Source organism: Monopterus albus, unplaced genomic scaffold (genome assembly GCF_001952655.1).
Source record: "Monopterus albus unplaced genomic scaffold, M_albus_1.0 scaffold236.1, whole genome shotgun sequence".
NCBI lineage: Eukaryota > Metazoa > Chordata > Actinopteri > Synbranchiformes > Synbranchidae > Monopterus > Monopterus albus.
In genome coordinates, this window is record NW_018128116.1 from 138748 (window position 1) to 165100 (window position 26353).

Genomic DNA, 26353 nt, shown 5'->3' on the forward strand with positions numbered 1-26353 from the left:
GGAAGGAACAATTAATAAAATAAAATCAGCGAATAATGAGTTGACTGAAGTTAATATTAACTCCATCAGGTGCTGTAATTTCTTAATTAAACCGGGAGAAGGAAATGTGAATAAAAGTTGGATGTTTTTTCTTTCTCACAGATTTTGTTATCTTTGCTTGCATCTTTTGGTAACCAAAAACATGAAGTCTGATGTTTCTGTGTCTGTCTGATATATCTGTGTTCATGCTGCCCCCTAATGGTTCGGTCAAATGAGACAACTCTACCCATGTAAAATAGAAACGTTTACCACATTTATTCAACTTATTTTCGCACAGAGAACACACTGAAACGGTCCACATTGTGATTAACAACCCGTCACCCATCCACTTTGGTCACTAACAAAGTAAACCATCTTCAGACTTGTGAGCTGCAGTTTAGCAGGGTCCAGCTTAGCAGTGCTAATTCATCAATGTGCTTTCTATTGTTTCTCACAGAAGGAATAGAGAAGTTCAATCTGCTCAGCGTACTCAAATCCTGGCCTGTGGGAAAAGGACATAATAGTCATGTTACAACTTCTCTACACAACTTATTTTACTGAAGTGATGGCAAGTTTGACTTGTTCTGGCATCTGATAGAGGCAGCCAATCAGAATGGCCAAATCTTCTATTTCAATACAAAGTACATATCTTGTTTATAAAAAGTATTTAAAATAAAGCCTCAACCCAGAACACATTTACTTAAATTTTAAGATACGGTTCTTATGCATGCAAGATAGTAATTTGAATCTAATCTTCTAGCTTATACACTGAGAAACCTCGAACAATAAGGACTAGATTCTTCCTCTATATTCTTCCTACTTTGTGATTTGCATGGTGTTATTGTTTTCCAAAGTTACATCCATATATATTTTATAGATTCCTTGTTTCTGCAGGTATCTCACCGTCCAGGTGTTTCCAGGATCAGAGGGATGTTGTCTAGTCTGGGCTCATTGACAATGTCTCGGAAGGCAGAGATCCCAATGCAACCTTTACCGATGTCCTCATGACGATCAAGGTTGCAGCCCAGTTTACCTACAGTTTATCAGGTGACATAGAAGGGTGTAGCAAATCACAAATTTGCTCTGTTTGTTAATAATAGCCTAAGCATACATTTTCAGAACGTTCTCAAAGCACAAAAAGCAGCTCTATTATTTATTAATAGTCTTGCTTACCGGCATCTGAATTATTTTGAAAAAGTCAAGCTCTACCTTTGGAGTCATTGAGATGGATGGCCCTGAGATAGTGGAGCCCCACTTCCTGATCAAACTCATTGAGCATGGCCTTCACTCCTCCCTCTGCAGACAGATCATATCCTACCAAGACAGGAAACAATACCAAAGATAAACATAAACAACATCTGAATATTTTAAGGCTTCAATAGCTTGTTTGAAGCTTGGACAGTAAACACAGCTTAAGTCTGTAGTATGAGCAAACTATGAAACAGATGTTAATTAGATTTCAGTCACCTGCTGCAAAGGCATGGCACGTATCCAAACACACCCCGACTCTGCTCTGGTCTCTCACTCTGTCTATGATGCTCTTCAGCTCTGAGAACTTACCACCCACAGTGCTGCCCTGACCGCTCATGTTCTCCAGAACTGATCACACAAAGAAAAAATTAAAAAGAACAATCAATTTGACAAATTCAACCAAAATATTTCTCTCAACCTGCCATTACACATATAAGATTGATTTGACTGCTGCTGATAATTCCCGAAGCACATGCAAATAGCAATTGTGCTGTAGCTTCAGCATTTTTGCAGACTTCCTACTGCAGTGTATTATTGACACATCAGTAATATTTGGAGTCAAAAGGATTGCGGTTAGTGCCATGAGTCACAAAGAATGCAGCAATGGTGTTAAGCTGGCAGTCAGTTCTACAAAATCGCAGCTAAGTATTAACAAAGGTCAATCTGAGGCCATAACATGACAAATATCCCCTTAAGTGTCTGGCAGGGTTTTCTGCTGTTGCTCTTCACTAATGCAGTGCAACGCATAAGTCATTCTGGTTTTTTGACAGCTTTCCATCTTGCTCTATTGCATAATTTGCAGTTATACAACTGGCACATTAACACCACTGATGTTCAGGCTGCGTTTAACTCAAAGTCCCTGTCTTTCCATGAAACTCGTTTTTGATCACAAGGTTAAAGCTGACAGACGCTACTAATTAATAATCTAAATCTGACTTGTTGGAGTAGCTTTCTTTGTAATTACACCTTACAGTAGTAAATGCATCAGTCATAAATACAGCAAAATTATATAAAACAGCAAAGGACAAATCTCAAAAATATCACAAATAAGCATGTGTAAAAAGGATGATTGTCATCAACACAGAACCAAATGCACTTAAACAGATGTAACACTATGGATAAGCCTTAAAAATAACCTTTGAGTTATATCAGCACCTCTAACAGTCTGAACAATTTCGAGATGTTTTGAGCATCATCTGACAGGTATTTAGTGTGGGGATAAGTCACAGAATTAGTATACTGAATATAGTTCAGTGGACAGTTTTGTTATTTTGTCCACTCCTGTACCTGTAACCACCACAGGTGTTTGCTGGTGAGCATGATTAATGGCTCCCGCTATCTTGTCCACACACTGCTCTGTTGTGATAGAGCCCAGTGAGGAGCCAGGGTGGAAGTTGTAGAGGTTGAGACCCAGGATGGTGCAGCGACCGAGCTCCTCCACCAGTAAGGCCTGGCTCTTCTCAAACACATCTGGGTGCAACAGAGGAAGTAGTCAGAAGACAAGAGAGGAGGAGATACAGTTAGAAGGATGAAATAACTGATACAAGGCAAGGGCAGGTAAGTGTGTGTGAGAGAGGAAGGGAGAAAAGCCAAGAGCAGAATTTGCAGGAGATTTCTATCAACTCATGACAAACCCTCTTTAGGAGACCCGCAGTTCATTAGGTAAGATCCATGAGGCAAGATGTGAGCTGGGTTAAACCCATGTAGAATACATTGCTCCCGGAACCTGTCTGCAGCTTTCTGGTCCAACGCCGGCCTCTTCCATGACCGCTGAGAGCCCAGAAACAGGGCGAAACTGCTGCCTCCAACCTCTATGCAAGCATCCACAGCTTTCCATATCCCACCTGGGGAACACAGAGGCAGAATAAGTAGTATGAGTGGGTGTGTGTGTTTTAATCACTTAAGGCGAGGACAATAGACCCCACCTTGAATGCCAACATGAGCTCCAATGTATTTCTTATTTCCACAGTCCTTCCTCCTGCTTCTCCTGTCCTCAGCCTCCTTTCCCGCCTGCTCTTCTCCCAAAGCCTCCTCAGCTTTCCTTTTCCTTGCTCCTCTCTGTCTCGGACCCATGCTGTCAAAAGAAGGTTATGAGCTTATGGATTGATTTAAAAAAAAAAAAAAAAAAAAAAAAAAAAAACCTTAAAAAACTAGCGTCTAGCTGTTTTCTAATTATGACTTAGGTGGCTACGTTGTGATGGCTATTAACACAAGAACCATTCACAACGATGCTAAGTTTGACTGTCCAAACTTTATGAAGGTCAAAAAGCCTCTTTTATGTATCCCTCCCGGTGGAAGCAAGCCAGACGGCTTTCACGCAGATGTCAGCGGCTGGCCATTGGAGGCGCTTCATGCTGAGCAGCAAAATGGCGGCCCGTCAACCGACTGACTCAACAGTGCTTTGAGATTTAAATTCTTCTGCACATTAGGGTTTACAATATTACAACGTTAGTACTTACGAAACAGTAACTTACTGCGCGTATATTTTCATTATCTGCCACTTACTTGACTATCCGCTCAGGCGTCGCTGTTCTTGTAGCCTCGACGAATGCCTCAAAAAGCTAAAAAAAAAAAATCGCACTGAAGCACTTTAGCTAAGCTAGCTAGCACACTCGCTCTTCTTCATGTGTGATTGCTGAGGTGAGTAACATTACCTAGGTGTGTGAGAAATATTTCTAAACGTATTACCATGTCATAATTTGTATGCACGACCTTCGCAAACCTGGGTTTGTTATCCATTAAACACAGCTAGTTCGTAACAGCTGTGAGTAACTTGGCTTACCTAGCTAACGTTTGATAGCATTAACACTGATGTAGCGTTAGCATAGCTGGATATGTAGCTCCATGCTCGGTGTATTTGCTCTTAAGGACCGTTGTGTACACAAAACGGAATGGCTATCATACTTACTGGGCTTGACACCTAGTTATCGTTACCTTATATGAGCGTCGATTTGTGTCTGCAAATTTTACATGTGTGGGCAGAAACCACTCTTTAATGTGAACTTAGCCGTTGACGAAATATTTTGCTAGCGGCTGCAGTTAAAATTATTGCTTGTGTAAACTTGTTAGACAGGGAAGAATGTAGTGGGCTGTTTCCGCTTCAACATGGCTTACTTCAGGCGACTTTATCCACCCAGTGTGTATGATTTGCGAGAGCGCTTTTCCATTCTAGCGCAAGCCAGCTCCGAGCTTATAACATTAACGCTTTTAGCGTTAATGTTGGCTAAATGCCAATGAGCTTGAGACAGCGTTGACAGCACGGCAGGTAACATTAGCTATCACAAAGGGTAGCTGCACAGCAATGAATTCGGGTCCAACAGAATTCGCAATAATCAGAATATCTTTCTGATCCACCAGGCCTGAGCTCAGAAATGCTTTAGGTGGGATGTGAGCTTCGTTTCCCGTGAAACTAGGAGCCCTGCCTCCTGGAACGTCTATGGTATTATACGAAAGCGGCTAAAGACGGGCACTGTCAGGGCTCAGGAGCTCACTAGGATTATGCATTCATGTAGCTAGTATGTTCTCTTTGCTATGATTGTGTAAAGTTATCTTAAACATCCTGTGGGATTTTGGTTATTTCCATATTGTAATATTCCACAGTCTTACGTTAGTGCTCTCCTGGCTACATTATAGGGCAGATTCAGTCAAAGGATTAGTGAATACCTGTCTGTCTATATAAGGCATTGATTTCTGTAGGAAAAATAAAACTAATTTATAAATATCTTAAAAGCCTCATAAGCCACCCATATAATAGTAATACAGACTATTTATTAATACTGAAGCATCTGACAAAAACTACTATATTTGTCCATGTCAGCCTGCCTCATGTTCCTTTATGGAGGGTCCTAATGACAATGCACTATTTGGTGTATTTGGATTGCACATCGTTTTTCACAGTTGTTACAGGCCTGATCCTGAAGAAATGCACACACTCCATCATATAAATGGTTAAAGTCTCAGCATGCCTCTCAATCCTTGAGCTGGAGACTCATAGGTACAAACAGATTCAGTCTGCTGACAAGATGGGTTGGTTAACAAAATCAGGCCTCCTATAAATATAGTAAATTTGTTGAATCCACCAGTGTGAGCAACTTACAGTATACTGCATGCTTCTGATAGGGGTAATTACTACTTGTTGCCTACATGTCCAGCTGTATTCTTAGCTCTAGCATCTGATGATGATGATGATGATGATGATCCATCCAATCAACCATGCAGTCCACCGTCACGTACACATATGGATGAGGTTCAGATAGCAACTGTAATGTTGTCGTTTTCCTATGCTTCTGTCATCATTAACCATTAGTCTTTTTTAAATCAGTGATGTACTTCACAGTTGAAATCCAAGAAGCACTCAGTGATTTTTGAAATGGTGAATGCATGCCCATATTTTGGAACATCCTTTTTTTTTCTAGAATAGCGGAGTGTCAGGACAGGAGCAGTAGTTCATGGAAGACAAGAAAAGGAAAAAAGACGACAAAAGGAAAAGGGAAGCCTCTCAGAAGGTGAGCGTGTTCTTTTGGTCAGTTGATTAGTGGGTCTCCTCTTGGGCCAGCAATATACTTATAATAAATGGGTTTTTATGTGTTCTTAAAATATGCAAGGTTGATTGGTGCTTAGATTACTAAAATGTATGCAGGTTGGCCATACAAGCTGCATAAGAAGGCCAAAAAAAGACTTGCTTGTGATTTGTATCTGCTTCCTTCATCTAGGGTGGACAGAATTGAACAAACATCACATACTGTGTTCAACAGCAGTAAAATTTGATAGCGAATTGTATTATTCTTTATTCCTCATAGCCTTAGATTTTTCAAGTTATAGGTTTGTGTCTGCTTATTTGGGGTTGTGTAGTTGTTAGGATGAGTCAAGATTATACTGTATTCATATTTTCCAACTTTAAGGCTGTTTGTGGTTACTTTCCATTTACACTAAAAGAATGCACTTCCATCATTTGTTTAAGAACTGTACTTTGAGGTACATATGAGTTCAGTGACTACAGAGCATGAGCGAGGGTATGTGTGAAAGATACATTAACACAGGGAAACTGAAAAGCACACAAAAACACTGTCTTGTACCAGTGACAGTTTTCACATCCAAGTGTGTTTGAATTACACTGGTTCAGACATAGCAAGTGTCAACAACTACAGGATCTCAAATGGTTATGATGACGTATTTGTTTCCTGGCACACCTAGACTCAGCATTTTTTTTTTCATTCAAACCACAATCACAGTTTCATCCAATGTTTCTTCCTATCTTATACTTTTTCATCTTTTTTTCAGCTCATATATTTATGCTTGTTTTGCCAGTTGAATGAATAACATTTATTTTCTTTGGCATCCTTACTGTGATGCTTTTAAAGAATGTTTTAGTGGCTAATTTTTTTTCTGTTTATTTCAGGTTACACAACAAAAAAACAAAGGTAAGCAGCATAGTGACATTTGTGCATATTTATAGATATGTTAGGTATTTATGTTCACCAAAGTTAATCTGTCTTGTGACACTTGGACATTTTATTTCCAGTTTTACTGTTTTTTTGTCCAAATGGATTGTTATGATTTGCTGTTTGTGGGTATTGTTGAATTTGTTATATTTGGCAACATCATATCTCTGGTACAGTAACCATGCTATATAACACTTGTGAAATATTTCTCAAAATTTAAGAATTCATAAATGACTTCTTTCTTTTGCAATATTTGCATAATGTGAGGGGAAACAATTTCTTTAGCTCAACTTTCACAAACCCAAAACATCCAGGAGTTCTTTCTAGCACCTTATCTGTTAAATGCCCAGCATATGGTTAGTGCTTACATTTACACAAAATAAATTGTGCACTGTTCTCTTAAAATGTGTACTATACAGTTAAATGATGCTTCACTTTGTCTTCTTTATTTCTCTGTCTTTTCCTTCGTGCAGTGCCAGAATTGACCAAGCCGGTGTCAGTCCAGTCTCCTGCCACTCAGAGCAGCTCTGCTTCCCCCAGCCCTGGACCCACCCCCTCTGCCTCCCCATCTCCAGCCTCCTTGGGCCCTGGCAGTGCTGCCACCCCATCACAGGGTGGTAACAATGCCAAGCGCCTGGCAGTGGCCAACGGACAGCCCACCTCCACTACCAGTTCTTCCTCCACCACTGGCGGCACCAGTGCTGCTGGAAACAGCAGTACAAGTAGCGGAGGCGGAGCCCAGGCACATCAACAGCAACCACGCTACATGCCAAGAGAAGTACCGCCGCGATTCCGCGGCCAGGACCATAAAGTGCTACTGAAGAGGGGTCAGCCGCCACTGTCCTCCATGCTGCTGGGAGGGGGTGGAGGAGGGGATGGCCCCAATCCAAACTCGGCTGCTCTCTCAGGTGAGCGTTAGCAGTGAGGCTCACTAAATCTGAACTATTTTGGAAAATAGTCTTTAATATGCTAATTATCAAAGTGTCTCCTCTTGTGTATTATTCACTACAAACAAGTTATAAATGATAATAAGAAGACCAACCCAATATCCTCATACAAGGCCGGTGGTGCTTAGGGAACCTTCAGTGTGGAAAATAATCAGGGGCAGACCCCAAACTATGTTCTCCTCCCTTGTCTCTTCATGACATAGAAACACATACACATGAATTATATGTTTGGTTTTTTGTTTGTTTGGGGTTTTTTTTTTCCAGATCCTGGTGCAGCTGCCTCCTCAATGACCCTCACCTCATCATCAGTTGCTGCTTCTACTACTACTTCTAATTATGCAAATTCCATGTGGGGGGCAAGCTCAGGCAGCCAGGTCTCCTCTCAGGGTAGGGAGAAGGTGATTGTTGATGGCAACGACCTGGAGGAGTGGCCTAGCATTGCTGGCAATGATGGGGGAGGAGCTGCTTTTGCCAGAGCTGGAGGGGGCAGCAGTAACAATGGAATGTCTTTGAACAGCATCAGTGCCTCTGGCAACCAATCCTCATCCGCTTCCTCGTTCTCTTTGCCCAATGAATGTATGCAGTCATCCAATGGTGTGGCATGGGGAACGTCTGCCTCCCAGGGTCACCTTGGAGGAGGGAATGCAGTAGTTGCAGCTGGGTCTCTACTACAACAGCCCTCCTCACTTTCCAAAGCCTCCACTGTGCCAGGGAGCCACGATGCCAGTGGCCCCATCGATAGCAGCAGTGGGATTCCAGGTGCCAACTTCAATCCAAATGCCAACCCTTCAGCCTGGCCTTCTCTGGTGCAGCAGGATGGGCCCACTGCTGCAGGGGAAGGAGGGCCATCTTCCTTCCATCACCAGGGCCCTGGAGGGCCTTTGTCTGCCAACAACTCTGCTTCCCTGGGGCTGGGAGCCAGGGCAGTTGGGGTGCTCGGGGGTCACCTACCTTTATCTGTGAATCAGTCAAGCACCCATCAGCACCAACTTCACCAAATGCAATCCAGAGACAGAGAGATGGGAGGGGAGATGTGGGACAGCGAATCAGCGGGACCAAAAATTGCAGTGGGGGAAGGGAATGGGGGAGGAATGGACCATGGTGTAGGAGGTGAGATGAGTGTGGGAGACCACAGTCTTTCCTCTTCGTGGAGAGGCCAGCCTTCTTACCCTGCAGCTAACTCCAAAACGGGTGCCTCAAGGACTGATGGGTGGGAGGGCGGAGGAAGTGGAACAAGTGGATTCAGAGCTGCTGAAGGGGATACTGGGAACTTGGTTTGGGGGTTTCAGAGTTCTACTAGTGGGTCTAATGCTTGGGGCAGTGCTGGAACTGAGAAAAATAGTAGTCAAACCTCTGGGGTATCTCAGGGAGGGTGGGCGTCATCAGGAGTAGGGGAGAGGGGGGTTTCTGATGGTGATTTGGGTGGGAGCTCTACTGGTATTAGTGGAGTTAATCCAGGAGGAGAGGAAATGAGTGGCACCTGCAGCAGTAACAGCAGCAATAGTGGGGGAAGTGCAGCTGGCATCCCCCCTGGCACCACCTCTTCTTCAACAACAGCCACTACTATGACCAGAGCTTGGGACAATCAGAAAGGAGAATGTGAAACAGGAGAGTGGGGTGGGGGAATAGGAGGACAGGGAGGATCTTCATCCAGTGGTGGAAATTCCAGAAGTGGGAGTGCACCCAACAGCAGTCATGGCCGTTGTCGCCGCCAGACGCCTAATGCTGAAGCTGCCTTACAGAACCTGCTCAGCCGGTCTGATCTGGACCCACGGGTCCTGTCCAACACTGGCTGGGGCCAAACACAGATCCAACAAAACACGCCCTGGGATTTTGAAGAAGGACAAAGTAAAGGTAGATTGTCATCAGCTGTATCAAAATATCCTTCTCAGTATTCTGTTGGACCAAGGACCCTAGTCACTAATTCCATGGGTGCAAGAGTCAGTCCTTCCCTGATTCCATCTGCTGGGTCCTCTGGGGAGGGCTGGGAGAGTAGCAGCAACAGTAGCAGTAGTGGGGCTTCATTGTCTGGGCGAGCCCCACCATCTTCAGCCCCCAACATGAGGAATCTTGGCATCTCACAATCTGGACCAGTGACCACAACAGGACCAGTTATGAGGTCAGGGCTAATAACAGGACATAACCAGCAGGGGAAGGCTTCAGTTTGGAGTGGAGGAGGGGTGGGGGCTGTGGATGAGGGTTGGGGAAATGATGAATGGAGGGACAATAGTATAGGTGGAAATGAACGAGGGTGGGGTGATCTTCAGCAACAGGGTGACCCAGTGAGTGGAGGCTGGGGAGAAAGTCAGAAGGAGAAAGGGACGGGGGGTTGGAATGAAAGGGGTGGGAATGGGGGAGGAAGTGGGTGGGGTTCAGGGCAGAAAGTTGGGGCAGGTAGGGACTGGGGAGAGGAAGAGTCCAAATCAAATAGTGGAGGTAGTGGATGGGGGGATGAAAGGAAGAACAGAGGAGGAAACTCAGGTGGGGATTCAGCTGTGGGTGGTTGGGGAAGCTGGGATGATGCTGCTCCCCGGAGAACCTGGGGTGCAGGGGGCACAGGGGGAGGAGGGAGTGGAGGAGGGGCGATGGGTGTTATGGGCACAGGATCCAAACCCCACCAAAGTTGGAGTGGAGGAAACAAAATGCACCAGATGCCAAACAGCCAGTCGGGCTCCATCACAGGCCCACAGGCACAACAGCAACAATCACAGCCCCGCAATCAGCATCCACAGCTACAGCAAGCGTTGGACCAAGGGGTTATGCAAGGGGGTGGGTTGAGGAAACCCATCCCTCAAGCCCAGAATCAGAACCAAAGCTCAGGCTGGCCCTTGGGGCCTGTCCCTGGTTGTCCCGGTGGAAGTGGAAGTGCATCTGAACCAAGCGGCTGGGAGGAACCCTCGCCGCAGTCTATAAGCAGGAAGAATGAGATAGATGACGGAACATCAGCATGGGGAGACCCAACTCATTACAACTACAAGCAGGTCAACCTGTGGGATAAGAACAGTACCCCTGCTGGCCAGCAGCCTCAGGGTCAGGCCCAGCAGCAGCAACAGCAGGGACCTCCAGTACAGCAGCAGTCTAATAGACAAGCTGCAGGGCTCGGAGGTAACCGAGACTTCAACACCGGCCATGGACCTGGAAAAGCATCATCTCTGGGTAGGACATACTGTGAATTTGACTATAATAATGTGATCTTAAAGTTTTAATGTGTGGTTTTACGAACTCATCAGAAAAGAAAGAAAGTAAAAAAAGAAAATTTAATAAGCAAGTATGTATCTGAACATTGTTTTTCTTTTCTGTCCTCTAGTCTTAAAGTTTGTTCAAAATTCACAGACAACAAAAAAGTGAAGTCCTGCATAGTAACTGCTTGCAGTTTAGTATAAGGTACTTTATGATAATAAAGGTCATCATGCAAATAAATATCAGATTAGGGAAAAATTACGTTATACACAAAGCGGGATGTTTACTGTAGCGTTGACATTCGTAGGATTTATAATCATTCGTTATATGGTAATTTTGCTGGATGGAAAATGGAAAGCATCGATTTCTCACACCAGGTGAAGGAATCCAACATCTTGATATAAGGAAATGATCTTGTTGGTCAGTGATATTTTCCATAAGAGTAAGTTTATGAATCACCTGTGGCAGTTTCACTGGTAAATATGATCTTTATTCATTTTAACATGTGTACGTTATTGAAAGTTTTTGTGATTATCACAGTGGAATGAACTACACAAAAATGCACCTCTAACTGGTGTCTTAAGGGGCAGGTTGATGTATCTGTTTTACTGGGTTAGTGTTGAAGTTTAGTGTAACAAAGCAAAAACCCAAAACCGAGTCATGAGAGATTTAGAAGTTTTTCAGCAAAGTTAGTGCTTAGCCAACATGTGCAGGCATTGATTGGACTTGAATTGAGGGAAATGGTTATAGGCCCCTACTCAAAGGGTCCCTGTCAGGTGGTTCCATCTTAACTTATGTCGTCCATGTGTGTTTACAGGTCCGTCAGGTTGGGGTGGTACTTCTCCAACTAGTCCTACAGTAGACAATGGCACGACAGCTTGGGGAAAGCCTAGTGATACCCCTACTGGCTGGGGAGACCCTGATAATGCTGGAGGGAAGACAACAGGCTGGGGAAACCCTTCTCTCAACCTAATCAAATCTGGTTAGAAAATCATAAAAAGTAAACCATATGTGATTTAAAAAATAAAATCAATTAATTGACTCACAACTGTTACCTGTGGTTAAGCCAGTCTGACCTTAAGAGAGATTGTGCATAGCATTTGGGACACTGGGAGGCGTAATTATTCGCTAAAAAAACACTAGAAATAATATTTGCTTCATATCTAGTAATGGCATTATCTGTTCTCTGCAGGTTCAAAGTCTATGCAAGATGGTTGGGGGGAGAAAGAGGGCTCTGTGGCAGCATCACGTCACTCGAGCTGGGAGGATGAAGAGGAGGCAAGCGGCATGTGGAACAGCACTGGCTCCCAGGGAAGCGGCTCATCCTGGGGACAGGGAAGCAATGGGGGCTGGGGACAGAGCCACACTGGGAAGAAGCCCAGCAGCAAGGTGAGTTGCTGGTGGGGAGAAGTCAATCTAGATAAATTTAAATGGCAAAAAAAATGTAGGCAGTGACAAAAGGCTCAATATTTTGTCCTGTGACCTTCATGTCAGGAAAATAACCTTAAAGGGAATAGTTGGGTTTTTTTTAAGAATTATGTTTTGCTGTGAGTCAGCTATGTATTTTATTCAGCTACCTGCCATCATTTGACACTGACATTTCTGAAATGAGCTAAGCTGAAAAACAATTCAAGGTTGAATTTATGAATTTGTCCCCAGTAGAAAACAATTCTACTTACAGGACTTGTATGGTAAATATTTCTGTTAAAATCCACGTAAAACAAAGTGATCAAACATTCACTATGTGTTTGTCTCCCAGGGTCCACTGAAGACTGGTGGAGGAGACTCATGGATGAGCCCTATCAGCAGACAGTTCTCTAACATGGGGCTACTGGTAAGACAGAAAACATCTAAGCATTTTACTTGTTCCTAGAGTTTTATTGTGGCAGGAAAAAGTCAGACAATGCTTTGTTTTGTAGCCACACTTAATAGCTGAAACCCATGCATCGATCAGGTTGTAATTTTCTTCTTGATCATGATATACAGTTGAACTCATAGGTTTACATACACTTAGATTGAAGTCATTAAAACAGTGTTTTTTTTTTTTTTAAACCACTCCACAAATGTCATCTTAACAAACTCTGGTTTTGGCAAGTAGGTTAGGATATTTACTTGATGCATGACATAAGTAATTTTCCCAACAGTTGTTTACAGATAGATTATTTCACTATATCAAAGTTCCACTTTGTCAAAAGTTTACATGCATACAGTTGACTGCCTTTAAACAGCTTGGAAAATGATAGAAAATGGTGTCATGTGATTAGAAGCTTCTGATAGGCTGATTGACATCATTTGAGAAAATACATTGCCTTGCAAAAGTATTCATACCCCTTGAACTTTTCCACATTTTGTCAGGTTACAACCACAAACTTAAATGTATTTTATTGGGATTTTATGTGATAGACCAACACAAAGTATCGCATAATGGTGAAGTGGAAGGAAAATGATATGTGGTGTTCAAGAATTTTTTTACAAATAAAAATCTGAAAAGTGTGGCGTGCATATGTATTCAGCCCCCTTGAGTCAATACTTTGCCGAACCACCTTTCGCTGCAATTACAGCTGCAAGTCTTTTGGGGTATGTTTCTACCAGCTTTGCGCATCTAGAGACTGCCATTTTTGCCTGTTCTTCTTTGCAAAATAGCTCCAGTTCAGTCAGATTGGATGGAGAACGTCTGTGAACAGCAATTTTCTAGTCTTGACACAGATTCTCAATAGGATTTAGGTCTGGACTTTGACTGGGCCATTCTAACACATGAATATGCTTTGATCTAAACCATTCCATTGTAGCTCTAGCTGTATGTTTAGGGTCGTCCTGCTGGAAGGTGAACCTCTGCCCTAGTCCCAAGTCTTTTGCAGCCTCTAATAGGTTTCCTTCCAGAGTTGCCCTGTATTTAGCTCCATCCAACTCTGACCAGCTTCCCTGTCCCTGCTGAAGAAAAGCATCCCCACAGCATGATGCTGCCACCACAATGTTTCACAGTGGGGATGGTGTGTTCAGGTTGATGTGCAGTGTTAGGTTTCTGACACAGAGCGTGTTGCATGTAGACCATAAAGTTCAATTTTGGTCTCATCTGACCAGAGCACCTTCTTCCACATGTTTGCTGTGTCCCCTACATGGCATGTGGCAAACTGCAAACAGGACTTCTTATTGCTTTCTTTCAACAATGGCTTTCTTCTTGCCACTCTTCTATAAAAGCCAGATTTCTGGAGTGCACGACTAATAGTTGTCCTGTGGACAGATTTTCCCATGGACCTCTTGGTTGCTTCTCTGATTAATGCTCTCTTTGCTCGGCTTATCAGTTTAGCTGGACGGCCATGTCTTGGTAGGTTTGCGGTTGTGCCATACGTTTTCCATTTTCGGATGTTGGATTGAACAGTGCTCCGTGAGATGTTCAAAGCTTGGGATATGTTTTTATAACCTAATCCTCCTTTAAACTTCTCCACAACTTTATCCCTGATCTGTCTGGTATGTTCCTTAGTCTTCATGATGCTGTTTGTTCACTAATGTTCTCTAAAATACATTTACGTTTGTGGTTGTAAAGTGACAAAATGTGGAAAAATTCAAGGGGTATGAATAGTTTTGCAAGGCATTGTATACCAAGATAGATGAGGGCCCATTGAATTAAGGGTTTATGTGGTGTAATCCGCCAATATAGAAGCATCAGCTTAACAGAAAGCAGAGGTTCCCCTTTGGAATCCATCCATGCACTGTCTTATGTTCAAAAGTCACAAATACATTAATATACTAAGGCAAATAATGTACTGCAACTCAAAAGATAAATTAATCCCAGTGTGTCAGGTTTAATGGCCTGAATAGTCCAATTGAAAAAGCGTGTGCGAGCAAGGAAGGCCTACAAACCTAACTCGGTTCCGCCAGTTCAGGAGGATTGGGCTAAAATTCCAGCAGCTAATTGTAAGAAGCTTGTGGAAGGCATCCCGAAACGTTTGACCCAAGTTAAACAGATTAAACGTAATTCTACGAAATACTAACCAAGTATATGTAAATCTCCGACCCACTGGGAATGTGGCGAAAGAAATAAAAGCTGAAATAAATGTTTTGTCTATTGTTCTGACATTTCACATTCTTAAAGCAAAGTAGTGATTCTAACTGACCTAAGACAGGGAATGTTTATAGGATTAAGTATCAGGAGCTGTGAAAAACTGAGTTTAAATAGTATTTGGTTAATGTGCATGTAAACGTCTGACTTCCAACTGTAGCTGTTAGTGATGGTGGCCTTTTCTGCTGCACAGAATGATGATCCCAGCAGCCCAAACATTGACCTGGCTCCCGGATCTCTCCAAGAGAAGAAGATGGAGGCAGAGAAAAGAGCCATGGGAATGAATGATTACAATGGAGACATGCGAAAAGTAGGAAGAGGAGGAGGGGGCATGTCTTATCGGCCACCTGGTCCCAAAGAGACAGCACCTGCAGATGCTGGGTCCTACTATGACAAGGTAACACCTCACAGCCTCCACAGCAGCCTGTCTTTTATGTCTATCTCATGTTTAGATAACACTGTCTTTTATCACTATTCTTTATTTCCTCTTGTTATTCTGCCTGTTCTTCCTTGCCTCAACCCTCCTATGCTACTGTTCACCGCCACTCAAATTGATCTTTTGTTGGCTGTCACTGTTGACAAACCTTGCCTTTGACCAATCAGGATGGGTGCCTTGGGGAAGAGGGTCCTTGCTCTCTGTACTCACCACCCACAGTCTACAAGCCCCATTCCCTCTTCAACCACACTATCCCCTTTAGACAAGTAAGATAACCTCTCCTCCTGTTTCTGTCTTACCATCTTTACATTAGCCCCTTGTATTTTTTTTGTTTGTTTGTTTGTTTTTATGCAAGTGTACCCCCATCTTTCCCTCCTCCAGTTTAATGATACATTTATCTATGTTAGTTTGTCTTGTCAGTTTCTGTACTGTTGTGGGTGCTTTTTAATGTTTAATGTTTTTAATCTTCATTCATAGGGAAGTCATACTATCTTTGGTAGTGGTGGAGGGATGGCTCAGTCAAGACATCAGCCGAGTGTCCCACCCATAAACCAGTCCCCAGGGATACGAGCGCAAGTGCCTCATCAGTTCCTGTCACCACAGGTACTAGGGCCTTTGCTTTCAGTTTTCTTTTAAGCTGATGATGTGTTTCACACTTTGCACTGACACAGGAAGTATGTGGGTGTGCTGTTGCTGTAACACAGTATTGGTTGTGAGCCGAGTCATCTTTACTGTTTGTCTGTTGCTATGAAACCAATAAAAAAAAAAAGCAAAATCACTTCAGTTTGGAATTTTTTTCAACTTGTTGCAGTGCACACTGCTGCATTCTTGCTTGTATGGGCAATTTCTGTGGCTGTTGTTATGATCATCTAGTGTTAGCCTCTTGTAAAATACTCAAAGGACTAAAGGAAACCACCATGGGAATTGCTCCTGCTGTATGTTTACAGCCTGTATTGTCACATGTCAGATATGCAAGATGCCAAGAGGAGATAACTCAAATAAATAAGATACACCTGTTCTTGATGACATTTGTAACTTCGTGGATTGATTTTAAGAAAAAAACTTGATGGAGAAACTTGCGCACTACCTCCAATGTGGGATCAAAAATGTACATTGAAATCATGCATGGGGCTGACTGCTTACTTCAGTGACTTGTCTTTGTGTTGTTTCTGATGTAATGTGTAATTGTCTGATTCTTCTTTCCATGAGTGTGGTCTGCTGACTTGTGTACTTTTAGCCTATTAGTCAGCACAGTCCTTAGAGTGCATAATCACTCACACTGATTGTTTCTTGCTTGCTTCTTAAAAAAAAAAGTATGAATTGATTCAGTTTTATTCCCTCACTTGTCTAGTTACCTAACACAAGCTAATGAGACCATGAAAAAGGATCAGTGTTAATTAGGGACGGGGAGCAAGGTAATTTTGTTTGTGATTATGGAACCATAGTGTTTCTTTAGTAACAGGTGTGCCTGCTTGCCGTTGTGTCTGTCTCCAGGTGCCAGGCTCTGTGCTGAAGCAGGTGCCACCTCCCAGTGGGAGTGTGGGGGGTGTTGGCAGCGTGGGAGGAGTGGCAGGAGCCGGGGGAGGTGTGTTCCCTCCGCAGCTGTCCCCCCAGCATATTGCCATGCTCAGCAGCATCTACCCACCTCACATCCAGTTTCAGCTGGTGAGAAGCAGCACAATACATCTTTGAAAGCCACTGCAAGTTTCAGTTCAATTCAGTTTGTCTTTTCAGAAATCATTGTGTCTGTGGCAATTGTCACAAGTATATTACAGATTCATGTATACATTATACATTAACACAACACAGATGAGAATACACACCCCATCCAAACATCATACATATCACAGAAAACCACAGTCATTCACAAAATGTGTTCAGCAGTTTTACACTGGAGGGTATAAAAGATCTCTGGGCATGTGCAGTCCACAACAGCAGCATCCTGTACCTTCGTCCACATGGTGACAACTCGTATTCACGATGCAAAGGATGTGATATGTCCCTATCCGCATCAAACTGTCAAAGCTTACACATGAAATATAATCATTGTAGCCCCTTCTTATAAAGTTTATTAAAGTCTCATGATAGTTTTGCATTAATAGCTACCTCAAGATCTATTCAAAACTTCAATACAGTTCCCATTAACAGCTATTTGCTGGTGCCCTACTTTTCTTCTAAAATCAAAGTTAGTTTTCTTGGTTTTCTTAGTATTAAGATACCGAGAACTGGCCTGACACCAGCCAATAAAGTTATCCACATTTCCATCACAGTTTGGAAATGTCACAAGAAGTTTTGGAATAATGCAAAATATATTTGTACAGTTTTTCAATAGCCAGAGCATTCAGACCGAAGCATTTTTAGCATTGATACCTTCATCAAGACACATGCCACAGAGAAAGTCTTCAATCCAAATACAATTCATCTCTCTATTCTCCCTATATTAACACACCTGATCTTATCTACCTTTTTAAGAGCGCTCGTATTCATTCTCAAGGCAATGTTCAGGTGTAAGTTCTTGTATATGTTTAGTTGTTGACACTTTTCAACATTTCTCATTTTCCAGTACTTCCCAGAGTAAGGGAGGCATAATGAAAAGGAACTTCACACAATGTATAATCTTCTATCTTGACTCTGTATCTCTTCTCCCTAGCTCCATCCTGTGGCAAACAGGCTGCACCTGTTTGCCACAGGATGTATCTAGTATCAACTTAAATCATGTGGCTTGCATCTGCAGAATAACCAGGCACCTCACGATATTAGATAAGCACACACACTTGGTCTACATAGTAAGACAACATGTTAACACACAGTTTCTACACATTTGATGTCTTCACAACACTAATATAACAATTTGAATGAAACTTCTCTTAGTGATTGTTAAAGTTAATATTTAGGTAATGACCAGAGGAGGCAAAAATTAAAAAAGAGACGCTTTGTTAGTTGACAAATGGGTCTGTCAGTGCAAAGCCTGAAAACTGCTGTGCAGAGTGCATTTTTGTGTCTGCTGCTGTCTCACCCCTCCTCTGTTTTGTTCTGTGTTGGTTCAGGCTTGTCAGCTCCTCCTCCAGCAGCAGCAGCAGCCGCAACAACAACAGCAGCAACAGCAGCTACTGCAAAACCAGAGAAAGTTCATGCCGAATTTGCGGCAGCAGGCTGACCCTCAGCAGGTACACACGCAGCGTATCACTCATTGCTTTGTTCACTTCCTGCTTCATCCTCCAAGCTGCTGAGTCTTGTTCTGTCATATCCCTTCAGTTGGCCAGGATTATGGCAGTGCTCCAGCAGCAGAGACAGCAGCAGCAGGCTGGGGTTTTAGGTGGCAGCTCCAAACTCTCCCCCTCCCACCATGGTGGAGGTGGGGGAGGGGGTCCCAAACTGCCCGGCCCTGATTCCTTGCCCCACTCAGGCCTGGCAGGATCTGTGGCTGACTTGCACCAGAAAACTCTTGGACCGTACTCTGGTGAGTGATTGTTCCTACACTGTTTATGTTGTTTTTATCTAAACTGTGTGTATATACATGTATATTTCTATATTTAAAAGTACTATAGATTTTATTTGAATGCACATTCCTTTTTCTTGTTTGCACACTTTTTCTTTTCTTGTTCTCTGTCTTGTTTATTTGTCTACTCATTGCTTTACAGAAGAACATTGTACATACACATTGAGTCACTGTACCAGAGTCACATTCCTCATGTGTTCAACACACCTGGCCAACAAAGCTGATACTGATTCTGAAAAAGCCACTTGTGAAATATGAGCTCACTCATGCTAGTGTAGCGCATGTACTACATCTTCCAGAGAATGCCTGCTAAGCCACAATCAGTTTAGCACTTTGACATTGTTGTTCAATTTAGAATAGGTTGCAATATCATTTTTTCATTAACTGATGTAACCAGATAAGTGTTCAAACATAATCCTCTTTGTGTTGGCCTCTGTTCTCTTTGTCACTGCCTGTGCACAGCGTTTGGTTCTGGGATGAGTCTCTCAAGTGTGGACATGGGTGGCTCTGTGGTGGGGGCACCTGGGGGCATGAAGGACCTTGGGGGTCAGCAGTCCCGCTTCAAATGGATGATGGAGGGCCACTCTTCACCAGATACATCCTCACCTGAAAATGCATTCCACAAAAACGGTGAGCTGCAGCTTTTTTTTTATTTTTATTTTTAAATAATACAAACTTTGTGTTTGAGAAGACATGAAATGGAAGGGGTCTGAGGCAGATACATTACTAAGCACACAATAAGGTGATTTGTGAACCTATTTTTTGTTCAATAATCTAACATAGATGATCAGTACCCTCTAAAACCTCCCAGGTCCTATCACCCCCATAAAGATGCTAGGGGGCTCACCCTACTCTCAGTACGACATGATGGTTGGAGATGGTTTCGGTGACAATTGGCATCGCACCCCTGGCAAGATGGTTACCAAGCCTACCACCACGCCCAGCTGGCCCCCTGGTTAGTGGCAACTGAACAGTTACTGAGATATGGGCTGAGATAAAATAAAAAAATCAAGGAAGACAAAATATTTAGTGTTTTCGTAGCCAGTACCTGGATAATTTAGGAATGTATGATGCTACACTCTTGCCTTTAAGAACAGGCTTCAACAGAGCACTGTGTGTTCCTTCTTTAGAGTTCCAGCCTGGTGTGCCCTGGAAGGGCATTGACCGTGTCGACCCTAAATCTGACCCCTACATGACCCCAGGGAGCATGATGGGAAATGCGGTATCTCCTAGTCTCAATGATACTGAGCACCAGTTATTGCAAGACAATACTGGTAAGCATTTGACAGCTCCACTGCTTCCTGGTCCTGCCCGTATTGTGTATGATGATACTGCTTTAGTACAATAGTATTTAGCTGATAGTTTACTGTATTTTATGGTTTGATTTAAGATGTTTTACTGATCCACTTTTGTGTTTTATCTTATTTAGTTTTCATGGATTCTGTTTGTTTTAATAGGTTAGTTATTCAATGATGAAATAATGTCCAACACTTGTTTGATGCCTATGTCTGCAGACGCCACCCCTCCCCTCAACACCTTGCTGCCTTCACCTGGTGCCTGGCCCTACAGTGCCTCAGACAGTCCCGTCAATGCACACAACTCAGGTAACCACACGCAAAAAACACAAATCGTCTCATCGCTGGGCCAGTGTGTTGCTTTGCTTGACTTTGTTTGTCCCCTTCTTCTTGATGTCTTTATTTAATTCTTTTTCAAAGTACAAGTGATGAAATATTTGGCTACTAATGAGCCATGTAGATATGCAGTACATCTACTACTTGGCTTGCATTTGATAACTTGCAATTACTGAACCTCAAATCACTAATGATAACTGTAATACTGAAGCATTTTGGTTGTATTTCAGTCAAAATTGGACTGCATGCACCACCACCAAAATGTGTTTTAATAGGTGGAGAAGGGTATTGCTGGAGAAGTGCATGTCTCTCACAGTGCAAGTTATGTGAATGTGTCAAACAGAGGGAAAAAGATGACCTTATTTTTACCCTCAGGTTGTCTTGCTTTTCGCTGGGTGTCAACTCACACAGCCACTATTATTGCTACATAGTGATGTATACATGGATAGGATCCCTCCAGTACCTCATTCACTTTTCTGTCTCCCTGCAGCAAAGTACACAGACTACAAGACCAGCTGGCCCCCAGAGCCCATCGGACACAAGTCCTCATGGAAAGCCAACCGTGGCAGCAGCCAGACCCAGCTGTCCCGCCCACCTCCAGGGCTAGCCAGTCAAAAGCAGCCATCACCTTCCCCTTGGTCAGGAGGAACCCCTCGATTTGCTGGCCGAGGCTGGGGTGCTGGCTCGAGCACCACTGGTAAAAACCCTAAAGCATTTCTCATCTTTTTGTGACAATGTTATCCCTTTTTCTCCATCAGGCACAGCACTTGTTGAAATATTCATCTGATTTAAATGTACACATTGATGTAACACAGCACTCTTTTGAATTTAAGAGTCCATTTATATTTGATTTGAAGAGCAGTCAAGCTTTACAGCATTATTCATCATTTATTACATTTGAGAAGCTGAAGGGAAAATAGGGTCTTAACAGGGAGTACGGAAAACACAAATTTTTTTTTTTCCTGTTTGTTCTCTCACTGTCTGCAGGGTCGACCTGGAGTGACTGCAGCTCTCGGGAAAGCTGCTGGTTGGTGCTCAGTAACCTCACACCACAGGTACACACACGTACAGATTTTATGAAAGTAACTCCTACAACTACTGTGGGGGGAAACCTGTGTAAAAGTTGTCTTTAGTTTAGGCTGTTCGGGTGTTTTTGTAAACATCTAGAACCGTAGCTGCTCAGACTGGCCTCCTTAATTTCACTTCACATGTGCACTAATCATAAATGGGTCAAAAAAGAGTTGATCCAAATGGAAACATTAACACCGCTCTGAATTCCATACCTCAGCCCATCATGCTAGTTTTAAGTTCACCACTGTCCATCTTGTATATTCTTGCAGATTGATGGCTCCACTCTGAGGACCATCTGCATGCAGCACGGCCCCCTGCTGACCTTTCACCTTGGCTTGACCCAGGGCACTGCTCTGATTCGCTATGGCTCCAAACAGGAGGCAGCCAAGGCCCAGAGTGCACTCCACATGTAAGACTCAATCTGCAGGTTTCATAACATCTCTAATATAACTCTGTCTGTACAGTAACTGTCTAAGTGGAGCCAGTAGTCAGTTTTAGCTTAGCATAAGGACTGGAAATTGGACCACAGCTACCCTGGCTTTGTCCACAGGTGACAAAATTTGCCTATCATCACCTCTAATGTTCATTAATTAATGCAAGCCTACAAACCCGATTCCAAAAAAAAGTTGGGACACTACAAAATGTGAATAAAAACAGAATGCAATGATGTGGAAGTTTCAAATTTCAATATTTTATTCAAAATACAACATAGATGACACATCAAATGTTGAAAGTGAGACATTTTGAAATGTCATGCCAAATATTGGTTCATCTTGGATTTCATGGGAGCTACACATTCCCAAAACGTTGGGACAGGTAGCAATAAGAGGCTGGAAAAGTTAAATGTACATATAAGGAACAGCTGGAGGACCAATTTGCATCTTATCAGGTCAATTGGCAACATGATTGGGTATAAAAAGAGCCTCTCAGAGTGGCAGTGTCTCTCAGACATCAATATGGGCAGAGGATCACCAATTCCCCCAATGCTGCGGCGAAAAATAGTGGAGCAATATCAGAAAGGAGTTTCTCAGAGAAGAATTGCAAAGAGTGTGAAGTTATCATCATCTACAGTGCATAATATCATCCAAAGATTCAGAGAATCTGGAACAATCTCCGTGCGTAAGGGTCAAGGCCGGAAAACCATACTAGATGTCTGTGATCTTCTGGCACTTAGACGGCACTGCATCACATACAGGAATGCTACTGTAATGGAAATCACAACATGGGCTCAGGAATACTTCCAGAAAACATTGTCGGTGAACACAATCCGCCGTGCCATTCACCGTTGCCGGCTAAAACTCCATAGGTCGAAAAAGAAGCCTTATCTAAACATGATCCAGAAGCGCAGGCGTTTTCTCTGGGCCAAGGCTCATTTAAAATGGACTGTGGCAAAGTGGAAAACTGTTCTGTGGTCAGACGAATTGAGATTTGAAGTTCTTTTTGGAAAACTGGGACGCCATGTCATCCGGACTAAAGAGGACAAGGACAACCCAAGTTGTTATCAGCGAAGACCTTGCATCTTCCAACAGGACAATGCCAGACCACATACTGCATCAATTACAACATCATGGCTGCATAGAAGAAGGATCCGGGTACTGAAATGGCCAGCCTGCAGTCCAGATCTGTCACCCATAGAAAACATTTGGCGCTTCATAAAGAGGAAGATGCGACAAAGAAGACCTAAGACAGTTGAACAACTGGAAGCCTGTATTAGACAAGAATGGGACAACATTCCTATTCCTAAACTTGAGCAACTTGTCTCCTCAGTCCCCAGACGTTTGCAGACTGTGATAAAAAGAAGAGGGGATTCCACACAGTGGTGAACATGGCCTTGTCCCAACTTTTTTGAGATGTGTTGATGCCATGAAATTTAAAATCACCTTATTTTTCCCTTAAAATGATGCATTTTCTCAGTTTGAACATTTGATGTGTCATCTATGTTGTATTCTGAATAAAATATTGAAATTTGAAACTTCCACATCATTGCATTCTGTTTCTATTCACATTTTGTACAGTGTCCCAACTTTTTTGGAATCGGGTTTGTATATCAAAATTATCTGGAGTCATACAGATCATCACTGTATTTCGTAATACTGTGTACTAGCAACTATTAAATCATGAAATAGGTTGAAATCAGTATAATAGAAAACATAAGAATTTGTATCATTTGCCATGTCTTTAGACTATAGCTTATTGTAAAACTCAGTAAGTTGTTCATTATGGTTCACAAGGTAAAAATACAGTTTAAACTTTTTAAAACCTGTGTATCACATTTACAAGTGACTGACAGAGTTTTGGATTATACCAGGTGTGTTCTGGGCAACACCACCATCTTGGCAGAGTTTGTGAGCGAGGAGGATGTGGCTCGCTACATTGCACATTCCCAGGCTGGAGGAGCAGGGAGTGGAGGAACCACACCTGGTTCTGCAGGCTCAGGGGCTACAGCAACATCTGTGGTGGGGCCTAGCAGTAATGGAGGGAGCTGCGAAAGAGGTGGAGCAGGAGGCAGCAGTGGGGGAGGAGTAGTTGAAGGAAGTTCCACAGCTGGAGGAGCAGGAAATGGGGCTACCAGCTCTGGGTGGCAGAGTCTGGACAGCACAGGCAGCACATCAGACCAGTCTGCCACCTCTGGGTCCGGTCTGGGCATCTTTGCCCAGTGGAGCAGTAATGGAACCGGTGTGGGTGGGGCTGGAGGTGCAGAGGCCGGAAGCCAGGGTCTTTGGAGGGGGATAAGTGGAATGAGCGTGGCGGGGTACCCCAGTAGTAGCCTCTGGGCTTCTCCAGCACTGGAGGATCGCCACCAGATGGGCAGCCCTGCCTCACTGCTGCCAGGGGACCTGCTGGGTGGGGGGGCGGACTCCATCTGAGTGTCAGACTGATACACAATTATACATTTTACACATAAGTTCTAATACATATGTCACTCCTTACTTTATTTACATGCACAGATTACATTAAAACTACACTGGTCATCCAACACAGATTCATATTCCACACAAGCTACATGCACACAATTTACATTAAACCACTTAACTTTAAATGAAGGCAACAGTAAAACTTGAACTGGTGGAAAAGGTGAAATCCATTAAACTCTTTAGGACTCAACTGGATAGCTCTCTGTGTGTTACTCCAAATCCCACCGTCTGCATTCAGAGACCCAAACACTCAGGCATGCACTGTAGAGAGGCTCAGCCAGAGTCGTACATGTCAAGTTTAGCTATTGCTGTTTTTAGTGTGCCACTTTTTTTTCTTTTGTATTACTATTTAATAGTCAAATCTCAAAAATCAGACTTGCAGACTGAGCCCTTGTAGACCTGGCTGGCGAACCTCTGAGTTCTCACGTTTGGAAGCTTGAGAGTGGGGAAGGATCTGGAGCTAGTACAAAATCTGTGACGGCACCACACTACTGAGTCAAATGGATGATCAGCGGCCTTTGAGATCTGGAAAGGAGAGCGTTTTTAGTAGGTACTGACACCTCTACCTTGGTGGAAATACGCCATCAACATTGGTACCCAGGGTAGGAAAAAAAAATCTAAATGAAAACAACATTAGCCAAACTTGCACTATATGTCTCTGGGTTTGTTGTTGACACATCCTCCACAAATCCCTCCATTTTTGAAACCGACTACACAGACCTTACAGGACAACTAAATGTTACAACAGCAGTTGCCTTGGCTAAGACCGAGCAGCCGGCCACCCACCACGTCAGCAGCGTCACACCTTCTCATCAGTTGCACACTGCTCTTGTATTTCAATAGCAAAATTTCTTGTTTGATGTAAGTCAGTTATTTTTTTTTTCTGTTTTAAAAAAGCGAAATGTGGGAAACTTTGTGGAAAACCCGAGAAGTCTTTTTTTTTTTTTTTTTTTTTTTTGCCCTTCAAACACTGACCTCGCTATTGTATTTTTTCTTACTCAAGAAATCAAATTGGTTATATATTGTCATAACGTTAATGATAACTATGATCACCTATTTACTCACTGTACAAGGTGCCCTCCTTGCCTGCCTGTTTGTGCATGAAAGGAGTGTTGACAGTATAACCGAATGGAAGAGGATGTGATGAAGGTGATGATAATGGAAGTGTGTGTTATTGCTACAATGTTGAATGTTTTATTTTCCCTTTATTATCCATGAGAGATTCATGAGAAATGTTTGTGTGTGCTTGCTTTTGAACAGTGAATGAATAGATGTTAATCTGACAGCTTGCTTTGGAGAGAAAGCGTCTACGTGTGAATGTTTACAAGTTTGCGTGCTTGACTGTCTGAATGTTGTGATGCCTAAAAAGTTCAAAAACACTGGCACTCTTACATATGTCTGAAGATGTTTTTTAGCAGCATTTAGTTCCTGTTTGTATTTTCTGTTTGATCAAATGCAATAAGAATTATGTTTTCTTTTTAAGACAAACCAGTTGAAGGCATTTCTGTTAATATGCCAAATCCTACCATACCAAGCTGAGCTGGAACAGTGTTTTACAGACACGTTAAAGACATTACATATTGTTTTGTTTAGGTTTTGTTGTTGTTTTTTGTTTATGTATGAATTTAAATTAAGTCAGTCTTTATTATCACTCCTGTTCAGGATGTTTTTATTTCAGGTGTTTCAAAAAGGAGAGGAAATTAATTTAAAGCAGAGAAGAACAAGATAATAAAGGTTGAATTGAAGTGTGGTGGTTTGTCCTTGGATTGCTCAGCTGAGGTGTTCACAGACCTGTAGGTCACATTTTTACCACCCGTCCTCTGTGTTCTTATTATTCATTTCTCATGCAGCCGCGAAGCCCTTTTAACATTTAATTTGTAGACTGGGTATACAGTTTTGGTATC

The 26353-nt window shown here is 42.8% G+C and overlaps 2 protein-coding genes across 12 annotated transcripts; one reads left to right on the plus strand and one right to left on the minus strand.

Annotated features, from left to right (window-relative positions):
- Window positions 1-270: 270 nt before the first annotated feature.
- On the minus strand, window positions 271-4487 carry LOC109971857 (probable endonuclease 4). 7 transcript variants are annotated; one of them, XM_020620384.1, is made up of 9 exons: window positions 4204-4486; window positions 3775-3830; window positions 3195-3343; window positions 2904-3113; window positions 2557-2739; window positions 1486-1617; window positions 1228-1332; window positions 922-1051; window positions 271-520 (listed from the first exon to the last, which is right to left on the minus strand). In XM_020620384.1, the coding sequence occupies exons 3-9, from the start codon at window positions 3340-3342 to the stop codon at window positions 460-462; spliced, it is 969 nt and encodes a 322-aa protein (XP_020476040.1). In that variant the 5' UTR covers window position 3343; window positions 3775-3830; window positions 4204-4486; the 3' UTR covers window positions 271-459. The 7 variants fall into 7 exon arrangements, with proteins under 7 accessions (XP_020476040.1, XP_020476042.1, XP_020476041.1 ...); XM_020620386.1 differs by having other exon boundaries at window positions 4178-4486; XM_020620385.1 differs by lacking the exon at window positions 4204-4486 and adding an exon at window positions 4052-4171.
- On the plus strand, window positions 2746-25065 carry tnrc6ba (trinucleotide repeat containing adaptor 6Ba). 5 transcript variants are annotated; one of them, XM_020620373.1, is made up of 22 exons: window positions 2746-2826; window positions 5685-5774; window positions 6668-6689; window positions 7184-7618; window positions 7922-10813; window positions 11655-11819; window positions 12030-12226; window positions 12597-12671; window positions 15091-15294; window positions 15501-15599; window positions 15811-15936; window positions 16828-16998; window positions 18381-18500; window positions 18589-18793; window positions 19295-19462; window positions 19644-19787; window positions 19963-20106; window positions 20347-20436; window positions 20954-21160; window positions 21451-21518; window positions 21804-21943; window positions 23843-25065. In XM_020620373.1, the coding sequence occupies exons 2-22, from the start codon at window positions 5718-5720 to the stop codon at window positions 24399-24401; spliced, it is 6288 nt and encodes a 2095-aa protein (XP_020476029.1). In that variant the 5' UTR covers window positions 2746-2826; window positions 5685-5717; the 3' UTR covers window positions 24402-25065. The 5 variants fall into 5 exon arrangements, 4 of the variants coding, with proteins under 4 accessions (XP_020476029.1, XP_020476030.1, XP_020476028.1 ...); XM_020620374.1 differs by lacking the exon at window positions 2746-2826 and adding an exon at window positions 3093-3150; XM_020620372.1 differs by lacking the exon at window positions 2746-2826 and adding an exon at window positions 3823-3909.
- Window positions 25066-26353: the final 1288 nt, after the last annotated feature.

Excerpts from the sequence above, each read along its gene's own strand:
- tnrc6ba (XM_020620373.1), top strand. The coding sequence starts at position 5,718 with ATGGAAGACAAGAAAAGGAAAAAAGACGACAAAAGGAAAAGGGAAGCC. Across the intron at positions 5,775-6,667 it reads AAAGGGAAGCCTCTCAGAAG|GTTACACAACAAAAAAACAA; the intron begins GTGAGCGTGTTC and ends TGTTTATTTCAG. Across the intron at positions 11,820-12,029 it reads TCTCAACCTAATCAAATCTG|GTTCAAAGTCTATGCAAGAT; the intron begins GTTAGAAAATCA and ends TGTTCTCTGCAG.
- LOC109971857 (XM_020620381.1), bottom strand. Across the intron at positions 3,114-3,194 it reads AGCTCATGTTGGCATTCAAG|GTGGGATATGGAAAGCTGTG; the intron begins GTGGGGTCTATT and ends TGTGTTCCCCAG. Across the intron at positions 1,618-2,556 it reads AACACCTGTGGTGGTTACAG|TTCTGGAGAACATGAGCGGT; the intron begins GTACAGGAGTGG and ends TTGTGTGATCAG.